The 14,726-nt window shown below is 42.0% G+C and overlaps 1 protein-coding gene across 1 annotated transcript in view; it reads left to right on the top strand.

Annotated features, from left to right (window-relative positions):
* The window catches only part of RYR3 (ryanodine receptor 3), a 570,648-nt gene that overhangs the window by 196,116 nt on the left and 359,806 nt on the right, over positions 1-14,726 (top strand). The window contains exon 3 of the mRNA XM_047794870.1: positions 12,443-12,550. Within this exon, the coding sequence (XP_047650826.1) occupies positions 12,443-12,550 (108 nt within the window). The remainder of the gene's footprint in view (positions 1-12,442; positions 12,551-14,726) is intronic.

Below are 14,726 nucleotides of genomic sequence, written 5' to 3'. Positions count from 1 at the left end.
TCACCCCAACCCCCAGCTTTGATTTCCTCCTTTGATCTTTCTGCCCAGCACATCTCATTCTGATTCTGCCATCCTGTGTACCCTATGCTGCTCCTCTTGCTGACACCCACCACCCTAATTTAGTCACAGCACTTGGGACGCGCATACTGGTTCCACCTCCCTGCTGACATTCTGCCTTTCCTCTTTCCCAAGCTCTTCTGTTTTTCTAACATGTAAGCTCTTTAGAATAACAACTTCAGTTTCTAGCAGTAGATCCCATTGAAAACTAGGAACTTAGGGTTCCATTCCTTATCCACAGAGCTTATTCTATTACTGTGCTACTCATTAAGCTGGAGCTTTATTTATGGCCATATTTTTTAGAACTGTATAGAGTCATTGTTTCCGCTATCCCTGTCTATAAACAGTATTATTTGCTGCTCATCCGCACAGCTTGTTTTTTCCAGGTGCGAGTGTTTCACATTTCCACCTTTTGGCACCTTTGTTATTTAACATGCCGACCATGCCAGGCAGGGAAGAAAAACTTGGCTCAATCAAGAACCAAATCAACCATCCAGCCTGTCAGTTATGCATTTTCCCAGCAGGCAGCTTTACAAGCCAGCTGCCCAGCGTTTTGTCTCTGATACTTTGGCTGCCCCTTCTTCCTTATTTTAAAGAACACAAGCTTTGCAGCACTGATTTTTGCCAGGCTCTTGGTGGCATTCTTCTTGACTGTGCCAGAAACAATTGATGCTTGGCAGAATATAGGCATCCAGGGCATCTCAGCATTACTTTTGGTTGGGGCCGTAGCAGGCAAGATCATAAAAACAACAATTATGTGGATTTCAAATTTATGGGTTATTCATTTGAACAAAATTCTTATATTTTGAAGAACTGAACTTTTTAACAAAAGATCTAGAGCAAGAATCAGTTACTGACGAGGGACTTGAATTTACTTGTTTGGTCTAGTTGCTCTGCAGCGTCTTTTAAATTGGGGTCAGAGATATATTGCTTCAGAATCACCTGGGATATTCTTTTAAAGTACCACCTTGGAGAAGGGTCTCGGGAATCTGCAATGTTAGCAGTCTTGTCCAGGAGATTCTTGGGCCAACCGTGTTTCTGCGTTCATGCTTCCGGAACAAGCTTATTTGTCTTACCTCTTGTGAGAAATCTCTGTGCATCATCAAAAGGATAACTGGTGTTGTAAGTGTTACTCTTACTTTAATTAATAAACATTCTCACTATGTGAGGCTAGTCTGTAATGGGTCTGTGGATCAGTGTCAATTAATCAGCCAGTATCTGAGCATTTGAGAAATAAGGCAAAGAGACAGTGATTGTGAGTGTTTTTAGTGTTTGATCACTCTGGGTTGGTATTTCTTGGCAAGACTTTTGTCAAGGATATTTGTCCTGCAATTAGCACTTCCTGCTTCAAGGTGGCAGTGGTGCCTCAGTTCCATAAGAAGTGTTTCAGGAAGTAGTGTTCTCAAGTAAATATTTAACTCTCTAGTGGAATCTTTTTATTTATTTTTAAAAATATCAACACCTTTCTATAATTTGATAACCTTCCCCCTTTCCCTTGGGCATAGTCAACTTATTGCATCCCTTTCCTTCTCAATACTTCCTCTGTCTTGGAGTAGACCTTAGGCCAGCATGGCATCAGATGCTGCAGTTGCTCTGCTCATGGCTGTGAGTGCTTTTGCTTAGTGTAAGTCTCCTTGAGTTGTGATAGTGATTTTCCACAGCTGCCAGCCCTCCCAGGGCTGCTCACTATTCCCTAGAATGAAGAGCCACCTAGGGACCAGTAGATGCTGAGAGCATTGCCTTCCTGTGGTTAATTCCTTCTTCAGAATGTACCTTCTTCACTTCATTCTTTTAAAAGAAAATAACATCTTTCTCCTCTTCTCCCCCACAAGAATGGTTTCCACCTCTAAGTTTAAATTTTGTGTGCCTTACTATTTATGTATAATGGCTTTTGTTGGCAAAGTTCAGGCAAAAATCTGAACTCAAATGTTTTGAATGTCTTCTGTGTACATTTTCAGAAAGACCATCTATCCTCTGCCATCACAAAATATACTTTTAAAAAACTTAAAAGCTTTTATATTTTTAAAACATTTTCTACATTTTGTTTCATGATAACTTTTAACACAGATAGGCAAATTGTCTTCCCTCAAAATGTTTAAAATCTGGATGGACACAGGTTTAAAATCGACGCATCGGTGTCCTTGGTGGAAACTTGCCTTGTCATACCCAGGGTTGAATTGCTTTTTGGAAGAAAGAGCTTACATAGTAAGTCACTTTCAGATTTCAGAGTGCATAAAGATGGAAATGATCTTGCCTGCCAGGAATCTCAATTTTATAAAGCTCTTGAACCCTGATAGTTCCACTGACTGCAATCTTTGCATTCCCAGTGGCCATTCGAGAATAGAGGACTCTTTGTGAGATAGTCAAGAACCCAATATGAAATCTTTAACTTAGTAAAATATAAGCATCAAGAGGAGGTATCCTAGTAGAATTAGAGTCCCATAACATTGGTGTAAGTATGAAAACCTTCTCTTCAGGAATATTGACACAGTATCAGGAGTGAGATTGGCATTCCCAATGTAAATGCAATTCTTAGCACCAGGAAATGTTTGAACCTGAGTCTTAGTTTTTTCATTTATAAAGTATGTTTTATTTGCTGAAAGAGTTAAAGGGTTACATGAGATAATCTTTATAAAGAATTGAGTATAATACCCACTACAATTATATAGGTAGGTAAATAGATACATTTTAAATGTATGTATGAATTTTGTTCCTGTTTCTTCACTTTGCCCATGTAAGTTTTTACCTAATTCCTTTGTATCTTAGTTGACCCACCTCTAAAACAGTTGTAAAGCTACCAACAATTTTAACAGGAATCCGGGGATTGGGCAACAGCTTCAGATCTAAAGAGTCCCTGTATAACTTTCTTCATTATAATCTATCAAAACCTTAGCAGAGGTGACACAGGCAGGTTTAAAAGGCACTTAACTGCATATGTCCTTGAATAAAACCTGGTTGGGATGAGATGTAGGTGTTCATTTGGTTAATGATTGGCCCTACCTGTGAAGTATAAACACAATACAGATAGTTATATACTATCAATAAGAGAGAGGCAGTGCTCCAATGAGCTCAGGTCTGCCTTAGGTGGGTGAGATCATGTCTGTGAAGTGCCTTCAGCTCCTGAAATATAAGCTACATGTGCCATCTCTGGCCATTCTGATGCCCTTCTCCCTTGGAACATTGGTCTAATGCCACACTGTACCCAATGGGGCCTGGTTGACCCCAAACATTTTTGGGAAGAGAGAATAATTTTCTAACCCACCTCACCCAAAAGGGCTTGGGAAGTCTTCTTATCCATCATCTTTGAGTAGGACAACGTCAAGCCATCATACAGAGATGGTTATCAGTCCTGTTTGAGGCGGGGTGATGAAGTGGAACAGACAAGGTGTGTAGAAGCCAGGCCACTGGGGATGGGGGACTGTTCTGCCTGTTACCAGCAGACCTGGAGTGCCTGAAGCAATAGACTCCCTTTCTATATACATTTGAAATTTAGAGCCATGAGAATGAATGCCAGCCATATTCATTCCCAGACTAGGTGGTCTCAAGCAGCATGGATAGAGAATGAAGGGGACAACTGAGATACTGTCCTCAATAAAATTCTGAAATTTCAAGATTTATCCCTGAGTAGAGATGTCCTGTTGGTGAGTATTGGTTGGTCAAGGCCAACCAGCTTTGCCTGCTGAGTTTTGCTGCTATCTTGTGGTTCTCCTGTTTTAATTACTACCATCATCCTGTTGGCCACATGTAGGCATCTTACTTTCTTTAATGTTCAGGCTCACTTACAGACCAAATTTCTTTCCTCAATTTATGTACTCCAACCAAAACAAGCTAGGACTTCCCCCAAACTCCCGAATTTGTTAAATACTAAGGAATAACACAAGAAAAATTAAGATGGAAGGTCTAATGGGTTCCAACATTCTGACTTAAATTTCTTATTCTTATGCAACTAACACACTCGTTGTTTCTGTCCCTGTTTACATGGGACCCCGGAATATGGCCTTCCCAAGTCCTTTCCTTCCCACCTCCAGACCTATCACCTTCTGTACATCTACTGCAAAGGACTATCCCCCTGGCCATGTTAACTCTCCATAGTGTGGATCCAAGCATGTACAATTCACTTCTCCCAGCTGTCTCAGCTCTGGTTTCTGTGCCCACAGTCACTCCTTCTCCTAGCTGAGTGGCATTAGAAATTACTTCACCTTGCAGGTAAGACTCTATCATCAGCCCATGGCAGTAGGGCTGAGTCTGTGTAAACCCATCAGTACATAGGTATAATATGACACCAGTGGCATTCATCTAGCTGCTCAGTCCTGGGACTGAAGTGGAAGATTTAGGTAGAAAAATCAGTACACAGGAGTATCCACTACCTTCTCCTTTTGCCCAGCTGCTTTCTTGACTTATGATACTTTAAAGTACTTGAACTTTGGGGGGATGCATTGGGTAAAAAAGCAAATGGAAATAAGGACAGAGGTTCTGTAAAGCCCATGACTCAAAAGTGCTGCTTTCACTAATGGAATTTTAAACAGAAGGGAAGAATCCACATAAGAAAATGGGTGAATAACTCACTTATTTTGTTCATTCATTAAACAAAACTTGAGTTCTTGCTATGTGCCAGAAGCAACTTGCCCACGTAAACCCTCTTCAGGCTGCTCACCAGCCTGGGCTGGCCTTTCCTAATCACAACATCCCTGGGAGGCCTCTGGATCCTGCAAGACATAGACCTTCTACCTCTCAACTTAGCATTGAGTATGCTCTTCTGTATTGTTTTATCAAGTCCCATGCACAGTAGAGCTGTCTTTTCAGATAGCTTAAATACTCCTTAAAGGATAGAAACCATGTCTTTTCTCGTTTGTTCCCCTCAGCAGCTAGTACAGAAGGCATATTGTTAGGCTCTTTAAATACCAGCTGACTGCCTGATGGATGTGAAAAAAGGCAAGTGAGATGAATTGGGCTGACTGGTTGCTAGGTCTCCAGGCATTCTCCTTTTGTGGAGTGTGTCTTGCTCTCAGATTTTTCCTCTCCTCCCGGACGATCCCCCATCTGCTGACACCTGCAAGGGTACCCTTTGTAACATCATAGGGATTCTACTCTCCCATCATTCTGTTGCCCAAATGGGAGATCCAGGGACAATTTGCCGAGTGTCGTTACTGTCGACATGGCACTTCTAAAGCTACCTTGGGGTAGCTTGTTCTTGCTGAATTCTGTCTTACTTGTATTCTTTTTCCATCTGATACACACTGGTCATCATCTACTCCTTCTCCTACATCCAAATAGTCACCAGATGCTCTTTCTCCTAACTTCTGAAGATTTTTCCAGTTGGTTGCCTTATCTCCATCTCCATTATTACCTGATTCATGCCATTGTCACCTTGTAACCAGTTTATTGCAATAACCTCCTAACTTGTTTCTCTTCCCTGGTCCAGCCTCCTTCACATTAGACCTGCAGTGATCTTTCAAAGATGCAGATTTGATTCTATTGCTTCCTTTTTAAATTTTTTTCATTTTTTAAGTTTTGTTGAAGTATAGTTGATTTACAATGTTGTGATAATTTCTGCTGTACAACAAAGTGATTCAGTCATACATATACATATATCCATTCTTTTTCAGATTCTTTTCCCATATAGATGATCACAGAATATTGAGTAGGATTCCCTGTGCTATACAGAAGGTCCCTATTGACCATTGATTGCATATAGAATGGATTTTATCACATCCTTTATGTCATCTACTGCTCTGAAGGTAAAGTCCAAAATCCTTGACAAGGAAACTCAAGACCCTCGGTTTAACACTTATTTTCTTCCTCAGCCTCACTTCTCACTTCCTTTTGCTTGTTCCCTTTTTCCTCCTTCTCTCTCCACTCGAGCCCTGCTCAACTCTGTGCTTCCTTAACATGCTTTCTTAGCTGCCTGTGGGCCTTTTGAATCGTACTTTGGAAATTGTCCATTTGTTTCCCCAATACTCTGCTAGACCATATAGCCTCAAAGGGCAGGGATTTTGCCTTATCCTTACACAAAATAAGAAATTCAAAAATACTGCCTTTAGAATGAATAGGCAATGAGATCCTGCTAACCAGGTTACCACGCTGTATAGTAGAAAATTGACAGAACACTGTAAACCAGCTATAATGGAAAAAATAAAAATCATTCTAGAAAAAAAGAAATTCAAAAACACTTGATATGTAAAGGAACATTTAAGTGAATTATTAATGTTTTGATTTCACAGCTTTGTGCCAGGTAACATTTGACATTTATTGAATACTTACTGTGTGCCAGACCATATTTTAAGCTCTTTAAATATAAAAACTTAATTGATTTGGAGTTCCCACCATGGTGCCGTGGATTAAGAATTTGACTGCAGAGGCTTGGGTTGCTGTAGCGGTGCGGGTTCAATCCCCAGCCTGGCACAGTGGGTTAAAAGATCCGGTGTTGCAGCAGCTGTGGCATAGGTTACACTGTGGCTTGGATTCAGTCCCTAGCCTGGGAACTTCCATATGCCATGGGTGTAGCCATAAAACTTTAAAAAAAATTATTCTGAGAAGTAGGTAATATTAGATCTCTGTTTTACAGATAGGAAAGCTAAGGCAGAAAGAGATGAAGTTACCTGCCTAACATCATGCAGCTAATAAGTCATCAAACAGAGATGGGACTTAGGTAGTCTCCTGTGCTAGCGTGTTCACTCTTCACCAGTATACCCTATATTGCTTTTACTTCAAAGCTGTTGATGCATTTACAGGGTGCGTTATTGAGGCATGGCTGTGTGAGAACCAGATGGATTAACAGAGAAGTGGGAGGATGCAGAGACCAGCTCAGCAGGTTGGAGCTGAAGAACGAGTGCTATGAAACTTAAGGAAAAAAGTTAACATAAAACAAGACACAGAGACATTTATCTTAAGCAAAGGTGGGAACCGGGGGACTCAAGGTCTCAGGGACCAAGAGCGCCGCCTCTAGAAACCACACTGCTTTTATTGTGCTCTTGAGGGTTATGTCAAGTGAGGAGGGGGCTATAGGTACAGGATATAGTTTTTTAATTATTATTTTATAAGTTCTTTATTTTGAAAGTCACATAACTGGTAGATGGTTAAGCTTTTACTCTGACCTTTAGGCATTTAACATCATTAGCATTTGAGGAAGCTTGGTGTTAGCTATCTATGCATAGCATTCCAGAGAATCATCACTGTACTTCTGCAAAAGGCATGCCTATCAGTGGCAACCCCCAGCATGCCTAGGTTTGCACCTTGGTTCTCTTCACTAATGCATATTCTGCTAGAGCCCTCATAAACCACTTGGGGCCATGAGGTTCCTCTTTCTCTTATTCTTAAGAGGACATATCATGCTTGTGTAAATGGCGTGCCAATCTGCACAGGTCTGGTGTGCCTAGACCAACATATTATGTCCTCATTCAGCTGACCCTATGAATAGCTTATGCCTTTAGGTCTTCATTCTTAAGCTTAAGTCATTTATCAGCACTGTGACTTTCTCAAGCCGGAAGATGGGGTAAAGTAAAGCAGGACAAGATGGAGTTTTCAGCAAAGAGGCTAAGAAAATATTGTAGAAACATGTCTCGAGACAGGAGGAGACCCATGGTAGTAAGAGAAGTATCCCTTAGATCTCAAGCGAGAGACTTGAGGAAGGGGTTCAGACAGGCAAGGGCATGCTCAGTGCAGTTTGTCTGCAACCACAGCCACCATCAGTCACATACTCTCAGTCTGGGACACAGAGTCAGTTCAAGAAGGCCTGCCTTGAACTCTTGCTGTTCTGTATACTGAGGATACCCAAAGTAGAATAAGGCACAGATTGTTCAAGAGACCCACAATCTAGTGGAACAGACTGCATCCATAAAGAACTATATAAGCACAACAGAGTGTGATTAACAGCATAACAGAGGGAGGACAGTCCTCCTTCTAACTAATCCTCTTCATTTCCCTGAAGGCTTTTCTAGTACAAACTAGTACACTGGTGAGTGTTCCTTGTGGGGTAGGAAAATGCCAGATGAATCCAATAACAGGAATGTTAAATCCCCACCATCTTGGATTTAGTAAGCTCCCGAAAAAGACTTTGAATGCAGTGAGGAATATGTTACATAGATTTATGGAACTAGGAGACCTTCCCTTCCGCTGTTTTCTACGTAGTGGGGTTGCATGAATACCTAGTTCCTGGCTTACGAAGAGCTTCTGGCATCTCAAGGTTTTCTGTAGGACATTTGGAAACATTGCGCTTCTCTAGGCTGAGGACAGGGCTGGGGAGAGTGATTAGGAGCTATTTCAGAACAGATGTCAACAGAGTCCTTCTCTCCGTGCTGAGAATCATCAAACACATGCCCCATGCCTGCCAGGCAGTGACTGAGACACAGGCTCCAGAGCCCAGAGACGATGAGCCGGCCTCCTGGGGACGCTCATGTTGCAAAGAAATTAGCTTTGATGGACGAGTGGCCTTTGCTCATTCTTGGGGAATGTGGAGGTGGGAGCTCAGGCCAGTGTGTAGTTTAATTAAGGTTGACAGCTGGTGGAGTGGGTCAGATAGCTCTGTGCTCCGCAGTCCATTCATGTCACAAGTTGCTGGCTGCGTTTTGTCTTTCTCCAGATATTTCCATTCCCTCGTTCCCTCCTTTACCACTGCCCACGTGTCGTACATCCTGTGGGAATGGGTATGACCTTATCCCCAAGCACGGAGGGTCCAGGCAGGACCACACTCTAGAGGTAGAAAAACGGGAAGGAAACTACATAAACCAGTGGCTGATCAAGGACTCCCATGTGAGATGCTTCTTCCCCATGCTCATTATCCCTCTGTTGAAATGTACCCATTTTCGGAGTTCCCATTGTGGCTCAGTGGTAATGAACCTGACTAGTATCCAGGAGGATGTGGGTTTGATCCCTGGCCCCACTCATCAGGTTAAGGATCTGGCATTGCCATGAGCTGTCATGTATGTTGCAGATGCGGCTTGGATCTGGTGTTGCTGTGGCTATGATACAGACCAGCAGCTGCAGCTCTGATTCCACCCCTAGCTTGGGAACCATCATATGCCATGGGTGTGGACCTAAAAAGCCAACAAAACAATACAAAACAAAACAGAAATGTACCCATTTGCACCAGTAAGTAAATCATGACCACCTTTGGTCTTTTAATATCTGGAAGGAAGGAAAAGTAGAATTGGAGTGTCTGGTGTCCGTGGTCCTCCATCAGGGTGGATGAAGATAGTGCTGGAGGAGAGCATCTATCTGCTGTCCAAGCAAACCAGACATGGGAGGAACGGAAGCTGGCTCAGGACCATGCAGTCTCAGGTGCACTTGGAGCTGTGAAAGTTTCTGCCTGAAAGAGACTGGACTAGATGAGGTTCTTGAAAAAGTGAGCATGAATGTTGAGATCATTGAAGTTGATGAGCCAAAATGCACCCATTAAAGTACCAACCATACCTGCAGACATTCCTGAATGGAAAATCTCCCAATCTCATGGTCTGGTGAAGTGAAGGAGGAGGACGAGACACTCAAATCTTGGCTCTTTTTTTTTTTTTTTTTTGCTTCCTATTTTGGTGACATGAAATCCAAATAGACCAAGAAGTGGTAGGGACAGAAACTTCTGTAAAATCTTCTGAGACGGCATCCTCTTTTGGGAGACCAAGTCAGATGATGTGTTTCCAGCATATGGTCCTTATGGAAATGCTTTATCATATTATTGTATACTACTTGTAATGATGCGGTATGTGCTCTAAAAACCACTACCTGGATGTGAATCCTTGCCCTGCAGCACCAGATGTCTGCTTGCTCAAGTCCCATACAAATGAGTTAATTACCTGCAGCAGACTTTGAAAACAAAGCAAGAAACGTATAAAATAAAGGCTGTTGTCTCTTTGTGTAACAGTTTCTCCTGGGTTACATCATGTTCATAAAGAGAACTGGGCAATTTCCCATAGCCCCAGAATTCTACGGAGCCTAGGTTTTTAGGATTTCTGACCATAGAGACCCTGAGTAGAAAAGCATTTAAGTGGCAGGTGGGCAAAATGTAAGTCACCAATGGGCCAGTAGCTTTTGGGATAGCATTACCCACTCTCGGCTTAGGGAGTGTGGAACTTTAATAAAGGGAACTACTGGGAAGGTCCAACACATGGGACATCATTTTTGAGGGCCTAGAGGTTGGGGCAGGGAGGAGGAAGAATGTACAAACACGTGGAAATTAAAAGGAACTTAAGGATTTCTGATTCCATTACCTTTATTTTTATTTAATTTATTTATTTATTGGGTCTTTTTGCCATTTCTTTGGCCGCTCCTGCAGCATATGGAGATTCCCAGGCTAGGGGTCCAATCAGAGCTACAGCCGCTGGCCTTTGCCACAGCCATAGCAACACAGGATCCAAGCTGCGTCTGCGACCTACACCACAGCTCACGGCAACACCGGATCCTTAACCCACTGAGCAAGGGCAGGGATTGAACCCGCAACTACATGGTTCCTAGTCGGATTTGTTAACCACTGAGCCACAACGGGAACTCCCCATTATCTTTATTTTCAAAATGGGAGTTCCCATTGCAGCTCTGCAGGTTAGGGACCCAACATAGTATCCATGAGGATGTGGGTTCCATTAGTAGCCTCGCTCAGTGGATGAAGGATCTGGTGTTGGTGCAAGCTGTGGTGTAGGTCTTAGATGCGGCTCAGATCTGGTGTGGCCATGGCTGTGGCATAGCCCTCAACTGCTGTTCCGATTCAACCCCTAGCCCAGGAACTTCCATATACCACAGGTGCAGCCATTAAAAAGAAGAAAAAAGAGAATAAGAAAAATGAAAATGTTGAAATTAGAGGGGTTATCTGTGCCTTGGCAGCAGGCTTGCTTTCGCTTTTAAATTGGAGCTCCACGGAAACAGCGTTGCTTGTCTCTGAATGTTTGACATAGTTGTTGGTGACTTCTAGCTCTCATTCCTGTTACTTTCATGGTGTTAATGTCCAGCCAATATCATGTTGGAAACAAAGGCTTAGTATGCAAAGTAAATATAAGCTGCATTCCCAAGGAAAATGGTGTATCCTGGAACCAAATTGTAAAATTCCTGAAGAGCAGCGATTTTGTTGTGCATGTCTTTGTATCTTTCTCAATACCAAGCATTGTTTTATATAAATATAAAACTTAAATATTTGCTTATTGAAAAATACTCTAGCTGTGAAAAAATCTGTAATATTTTCATCAGCAGCAGGAACAGTATGAAGTGTATGGATCTGGAGACAGACTGCCTGGATTTGAATCCAGCTCGGCTGAATATAAGCCATGGCCTTGGGCAGGTGATCTAACTTCTCTGTGTCTTAGTTTCCTTGGCCATAAACTGGAATATTACTAATAATGATATATAAATTGTTCATGAGGATTAAATGACTTAATATATGCCAAACATTTAAAACAATACCTGGCACAGGAAATTACTCCATGAACATTAGCTATTACTAGTCAGTCTGCAGAGAAGGCTATTTGTAATTTCTTATGAGAAACGTTCCAGAATAGCATGATTTTTATTGGCATGCATAATAAATTAGAATGACTGTTATAGAGGTCATCAGTTCTCATGGTTCTGGACCTTTCTTCATTCAGAATTAAATTTAATATAGTTCTTAATCCCCTCTATTGCCTCTGTTTACATGCTGGTATCTAGATTTTCTTAATGAATAAATGGGCTCCATATTGTGGTCACTGTTGTCTAGAGCCACATTTTGCTCTGTCCGTTGTCCTCTTACAAATTATTGTAGATGAGACCCCATTGACTTTCTTTTTTTGTTGTTGTTGTTGTTTTGTTGCTATTTCTTTTTTGTCTTTTTGCTATTTCTTGGGCTGCTTCTGCGGCATATGGAGGTTCCCAGGCTAGGGGTCGAATCGGAGCTGCAGCCACTGGCCTACGCCAGAGCCACAGCAACGCGGGATCCAAGCCGCGTCTGCAACCCACACCACAGCTCACGGCAACGCCAGATCGTTAACCCACAGAGCAAGGGCAGGGACTGAACCCGCAACCTCATGGTTCCTAGTCGGATTCGTTAACCACTGTGCCACGACGGGAACTCCCCCATTGACTTTCATTCTTTGGTTCCACGAGACAGCAGTGTCAATCAGCCCTCCCTCCTTTAGCAAGGCTCTGTGGGTGTTCTTTAATCCCAGGGGTGCCCTCCCCAAGTTGACATCTTAGTCACTGTTCCCTTGAGACCTGAGGATTTTCTGTTCCTCATCCTTTAGAATCCAGCTTGAAACTCATCTGAACTTGAGTAAGGAGAATCTGCCTTGTGTACTCATCCGCCCAACCATCCATCCATCCATCCATCCAACTGTTACTTTGAGTCATTGGCTCTATAACCTTGAGATGTTATTGCTTGAGTGATACACACCTGATATGAGTAAGGATCCTCATTCTGGTTTTATTTCCACAGTATGTTCCTCCAGATCTCTGCGTCTGCAATTTTGTGCTAGAACAGTCCCTCTCTGTCAGAGCCCTTCAGGAAATGCTTGCCAACACAGGTGAAAATGGCGGTGAAGGGGTGAGTACCTGGTTTATGTCCTAGGTGGGCACTGAGACACACCACAGCCCAAAAGTACACTTCATTTCATTCCTTTAGCTGTGAGCTGGAAAACCTTGGTATCCTTGAGTCAGTCCTCTTATTCCTCTTAGTTAGCAGCCAACTAACGCAGCTTCCTATGAATTAACCAACTTCCATCAAAAAATAAAATAGATCACCATTAATGCTGCCTGAGCAGGGCATGAGACATTGACCTCATAATCCATCAGGAAATGTGGAGAGGCTAAAAGGGCCTTGGGATGGAGGGTACCTGTGAGGCAAGTTCTTTGTTCTTGAGAAAGTCTCATCAGAGATTTATGACTGCCCTAATGGAGCACAAGCAGCTTATAGCATTTTGGAGAGGTTTTCTTGTAGAATTCAAAGCCTTTGAACTGTTTCCAGATCTCCACAGATTGACTCATGATGAGCAAAAACAGAGCTGTCTCGAGTTTCTATTGTCAGTAGAATTGTCTCTAAGTATTTTACTGAGGGATTATGGTCTCCCAAAGGTCTCCTGGGCAGACTTTGGCCAGAGACCTCAGAGTAATTTTTGATGCTTTTCCTAATAACCCGCATGTATTTATATTCACTTTTAAAATATTTAATTCTATGCCCTGAATATCTCAAGTCCAACCACCTCTCCACTGCCCTTAGACACTGTATTAGATGACTGTCCACTGCTTTCTGGTTTACCCCATCAGCTTGCTAACTGCTTTGGTTCCTTCTGTACTTACCTTCCCTATCATTTTTTTCCCAACTCAGCTGTCACAATGTTCTTTCAAAAATGCATATCTGATCATTACATTTTACTGTCTTAAAATTCTCTGTCTTTCCATTACTTTGAGAGAAATCCCAAATTCCTTAGCTAGGCATTAAAACACACATCCCCCAAGTGCTCAGTGATCCAACCACATTGAATTCCTTTCACTTCCTCAAGCATGACAATTCTCTTTGCCTCAGATCATAAATGTCAGCTGTTCCCTCCATTTAGAATGGCTTCCTCCTCCCCTCTCTCTTCCCTTATGTGATTTTTACTTCTCTGTCAAGGGACAAGATATTAGACTGACTGTGAAGCCTTTGTTGACCCCTTAGGTCTAGGATAGGTGCCCTTGCTTGAGCAATAGTTAGTGAATAATTCTTAACATTCTATACTGTAATTGCAAGTGTATGTGTTTGCTTGGTTTTTTTTTTTTTTTTTTTGCATCCTATGTTGCATGTGGGTAGGAACTGTTTGCAGTACCCAGCACTTTGTTGCTTGACTCGAATGAACTCATACATAATGAAGAAGTATCTCATTTGTGGTAGAAGAGACAATGACCACAGACTCAAGAGAAATAATATTTACATTGAGGTCATCTTCTCATTCTTAATGTGAACTTACATAAGTCTTCTCATCTCTTGTGGCTGTAGTGCTCTCATCTATAAAATGGGGATGTTTAATTAGTTTTCTAGGGTCCTAAACACCAATATTTGTGATTCCTCACTCTTTTGCTTTAGAATAATGTGCTGCTATCAGCCACATGAAAATAGCTTTGTTTTGTTTCTTGGAGCAATAACACAGCTGATTTTTTTGTTCTTTTGATGTCCATTGAAGGCACTGTTCACTTCTCCCTTGCATTGATTGACCTCAGTACACCATGCTTTCCTCCTTAGGCACACACCCTCAAATGTTTCTGCTTCAATATAACAAATTTATTTTTAATTGCTCACATTTTTTCCCAAGATAATCACAACTATCCCACTTTCAGTGTCAACCCAAGATCAGCCTAGACCCTGCCAATTTATGGCCACAGAATAGAAATTGGGAAAAAAATAGAAGCTATATTAACTGAAGAATTAGCTCATGGGAATTCTCTTATCCTCTTTTCTTCAGAAAGTGCATTTCAAAAAAATTCTTTACCATTTAGTTTGAATAGTTTAGGGAGTCCTGAAGATGACAAAGTAAATTGAAAGGCTCTGGTTATAATCCTTGCTCTTGTTTGTTGCCAGGAACTTAAACAATAATCTCAACTTGGTTTATCTTAAAAAAAAAAAAAATAGGAGTTCCCGTCGTGGTGCAGTGGTTAACGAATCCGACTGGGAACCATGAGGTTGTGGGTTCGGTCCCTGCCCTTGCTCAGTGGGTTAACGATCCGGCGTTGCTGTGAGCTGTGGTGTA

This window comes from Phacochoerus africanus, chromosome 9 (assembly GCF_016906955.1).
Source record: "Phacochoerus africanus isolate WHEZ1 chromosome 9, ROS_Pafr_v1, whole genome shotgun sequence".
In the NCBI taxonomy this organism is placed as follows: domain Eukaryota; kingdom Metazoa; phylum Chordata; class Mammalia; order Artiodactyla; family Suidae; genus Phacochoerus; species Phacochoerus africanus.
Note: the sequence above shows the minus strand (reverse complement) of the source record. Positions and strands in the feature narration are given on the sequence as shown.